The 3,060-nt window shown below is 34.6% G+C and overlaps 1 protein-coding gene across 1 annotated transcript; it reads left to right on the forward strand.

Annotated features, from left to right (window-relative positions):
- Nucleotides 1–1,469: 1,469 nt before the first annotated feature.
- Nucleotides 1,470–2,697, forward strand: LOC110651885 (nicotianamine synthase). Its single transcript, XM_021807353.2, has one exon. It carries the CDS (start codon nt 1,548–1,550, stop codon nt 2,511–2,513), a length of 966 nt encoding a protein of 321 aa, XP_021663045.2. The 5' UTR covers nt 1,470–1,547; the 3' UTR covers nt 2,514–2,697.
- The last annotated feature ends 363 nt before the right edge of the window (nt 2,698–3,060 follow it).

Below are 3,060 nucleotides of genomic sequence, written 5' to 3' on the forward strand. Positions count from 1 at the left end.
ACAATTTCTTAAACAAGGAAAATATGCCTAATTCTATTGGTATCGCCAACTTAGGTAAATCCTGTGTGTGCCTTGTTTCCTTATTGTTGAGAATTATGAATCTATGAGTGTAAATGTCAAACTGACAGGCTATACATTGAATTGAGCTTGAAGTAAGGCTCATCATCACCAAAATAGTCTAAGTTATTTTTGCTTGGTTTTGATTTGCCAACGCTTATATGCCTTTTAATTTTCTAGTACACTGTTAATATGAGACTTCTTTTCACAAGCGATATTCCAACACTCCCTCTTAAGTTGCAATTGAGATATTTGATTTACATTTTTAACTCGAAATTGAAATGCAACATTAACACTGAAAATTTGAATTGAAACTAAAATTGAGTCTCGACCTGTTCTGATATCATGTTGAGAATTATAAATCTAGATTTGTAAGTATCAAACTGGTAAACCAGATATTAGAATTAGGCTTAAAACTAAACTTCTATCACTAAAGATCAATACCCAATAATGCGTTAAAAGTTTATCCTCAATTGTTCCATTTAAGTGAAATTGCAAGCCAAAGAATGACAGCATTTTCGTTTGTAATTGTATGAATTGGAATATCACTTATGAAAGTTAAACATCAATAGTGTAAACAAATTAAAAGACATATAAGTATCGTCAAATTAAACTAAAATAACTTTGATTATTTTAGTTTAATTTGATGATACTTATATGTCCTTTAATTTTTTTACACTATTGATGTTTAACTCTTATAAGTGATATTCCAACTCATACAATTTCAAACGAAAATACTGTCATTCTTTGACTTGTAGTTTCACTTAAATGGAATAACCGAGGATAAACTTTTAACGCCTTATTGGGTATTGATCTATTTGATTGTTTTAGTTTAATTTGACGATACTTATATGTCCTTTAATTTTTTTACACTATTGATGTTTAGCTCTCATAAGTGGTATTCCAACTCATACAATTCCAAACGAAAATGCTGTCATTCTCTGGCTTGCAGTTTCACTTAAATGAAATAACTGAGGATAAACTTTTAATGCCTTAATGGGTATTGATCTGTTTCGTAATCGTGATGCTGAAACATAAATGCCTCGGCATTGGGATCATGAGTTTGATCACATCTTTCAAGAAAAATCATCTCCTCTTATTTCTAGAATGGTCCATTTCCAATAAACCTTACTTCATTATATCCCTTTAAAATGCCTAACATAAAGCTGTATAATTAAGCTCCTGATTAAGAAGATCTAATGTGTTATTCCAAGGCAAAGATTTTATGTGCCCTTCAAACAGGAGGTTCTGACTTTGAATGAAAAAAAAATCTACAATCATAGATAAATAATTTAAAAAATTATTAAATACTGTCATTCAATTTGGCTTGGTACTAATAAGATTAATCCTCCATGTGGGGTGGACCCCACGAAGTGTCCATAAATAATGACCTCATTGGAGGTTTCCTTTCCCTAATTCTCAAGAGGACTTGTTTTCAATACCTGATTCTATTGTGAGTTCTCATAATAACATAACCTCATAGTGTCGACATGGTTTGCCAGGAAGAGCTCTTGATACAGAAAGTCTGCGGCTTGTATGATCAAATCTCAGGCCTTGAAAGTCTCAAACCTTCCAAAGATGTCGACATGCTCTTCACACAGCTTGTTCTCACGTGCATGCCACCAAACCCTATTGATGTTAACAAGCTTTCCAAGAAAATCCAGGAAATGAGGTCTAAGCTCATTAGACTCTGCGGAGAAGCTGAAGGTCTCTTAGAGGCTCATTTCTCTACCATCTTAGGTTCTTTTGAAACCCCTCTTGATCATCTCAACATCTTCCCTTATTATTCAAACTACCTTAAGCTTAGCCACCTTGAGTTCACCATCCTTAAACAGCATTACCCTCATGTCCCTAGCCAAGTTGCCTTTGTGGGTTCTGGCCCTCTTCCCCTGACTTCAATTGTGCTAGCCTGCAAACACCTCACCACCACCTCTTTCCACAACTATGATATTGACCCATCAGCCAATTCCAGGGCTCTTCGCTTGGTCTCCTCTCATCCTGACATCTCCAAACGATTCTTCTTTCACACAACTGATATCTTGAATGTTGCCAATGGACTGAAAGAGTTTGATGTAGTTTTCTTGGCAGCTCTTGTTGGTATGGACAAGGAGGAAAAGATTAGGGTCATTCATCACTTGGCTAAGCACATGGCTCCTGGGGCTATTTTATTGCTAAGGAGTGCTCATGGTGCTAGGGCTCTTCTGTATCCAGTGGTGGATCCTTGTGATCTCATAGGATTTGAGGTTCTTTCGGTGTTTCATCCTACTGATGAAGTGATAAATTCAGTTGTCATCGCTCGTAAACATCAAGTGCCTATACAGTCATCATCAATAGATCAGCAAGCTCTTGTCCCCAATATAGTACAGCTGCCTACCAAGTGTTCTGAGATCCAAGCATTCAATCCCCTTAACCATGGAAACATGGTTGAGGAATTGACCATTGAGGAGCAACTCTGACAAATTCTCTCTCTCTCTCTCTCTCTCTCTCTCGATATATCCACATGGAAATTGGATCTTAAAATAGAATCTTGTGTCACGATCATGAATGTCTAACATATTATCTATCTGCTATTGATCTTCTCCTGCTATTTGTGTGTTTACTATATTTAAATATTTTGATGAATAACGATTCCCATTTCAATCTGTGTTTCAAAAACATTTCTTTCTGTCTAATTTTACTTTGATCAATAACGATAAATATCCATTTTTTTTAATTGCAGAACATTTCTCACTTTAAGTTGATCTTTATTACTCTTAACATCCATTAATGCGTATATTATAGACAGTAACACATGTTAGCTTCATCTTAGATTCCTCATCTTCTACACTTCCAAATTTGTCCTATTTCATACCTTATCTTATTAACTTCTACCTTCGCGATTATAACAAGAAAACTATTTAACTTTTGCGTATAGAAATCATATACTTCTATGCTATTAATTAATATATTTACGTCAATCTAACAAAATTACAGATAAATACAACTTAATTATTCACTCATAAA

This window comes from Hevea brasiliensis, chromosome 5 (genome assembly GCF_030052815.1).
Source record: "Hevea brasiliensis isolate MT/VB/25A 57/8 chromosome 5, ASM3005281v1, whole genome shotgun sequence".
In the NCBI taxonomy this organism is placed as follows: Eukaryota; Viridiplantae; Streptophyta; class Magnoliopsida; order Malpighiales; family Euphorbiaceae; genus Hevea; species Hevea brasiliensis.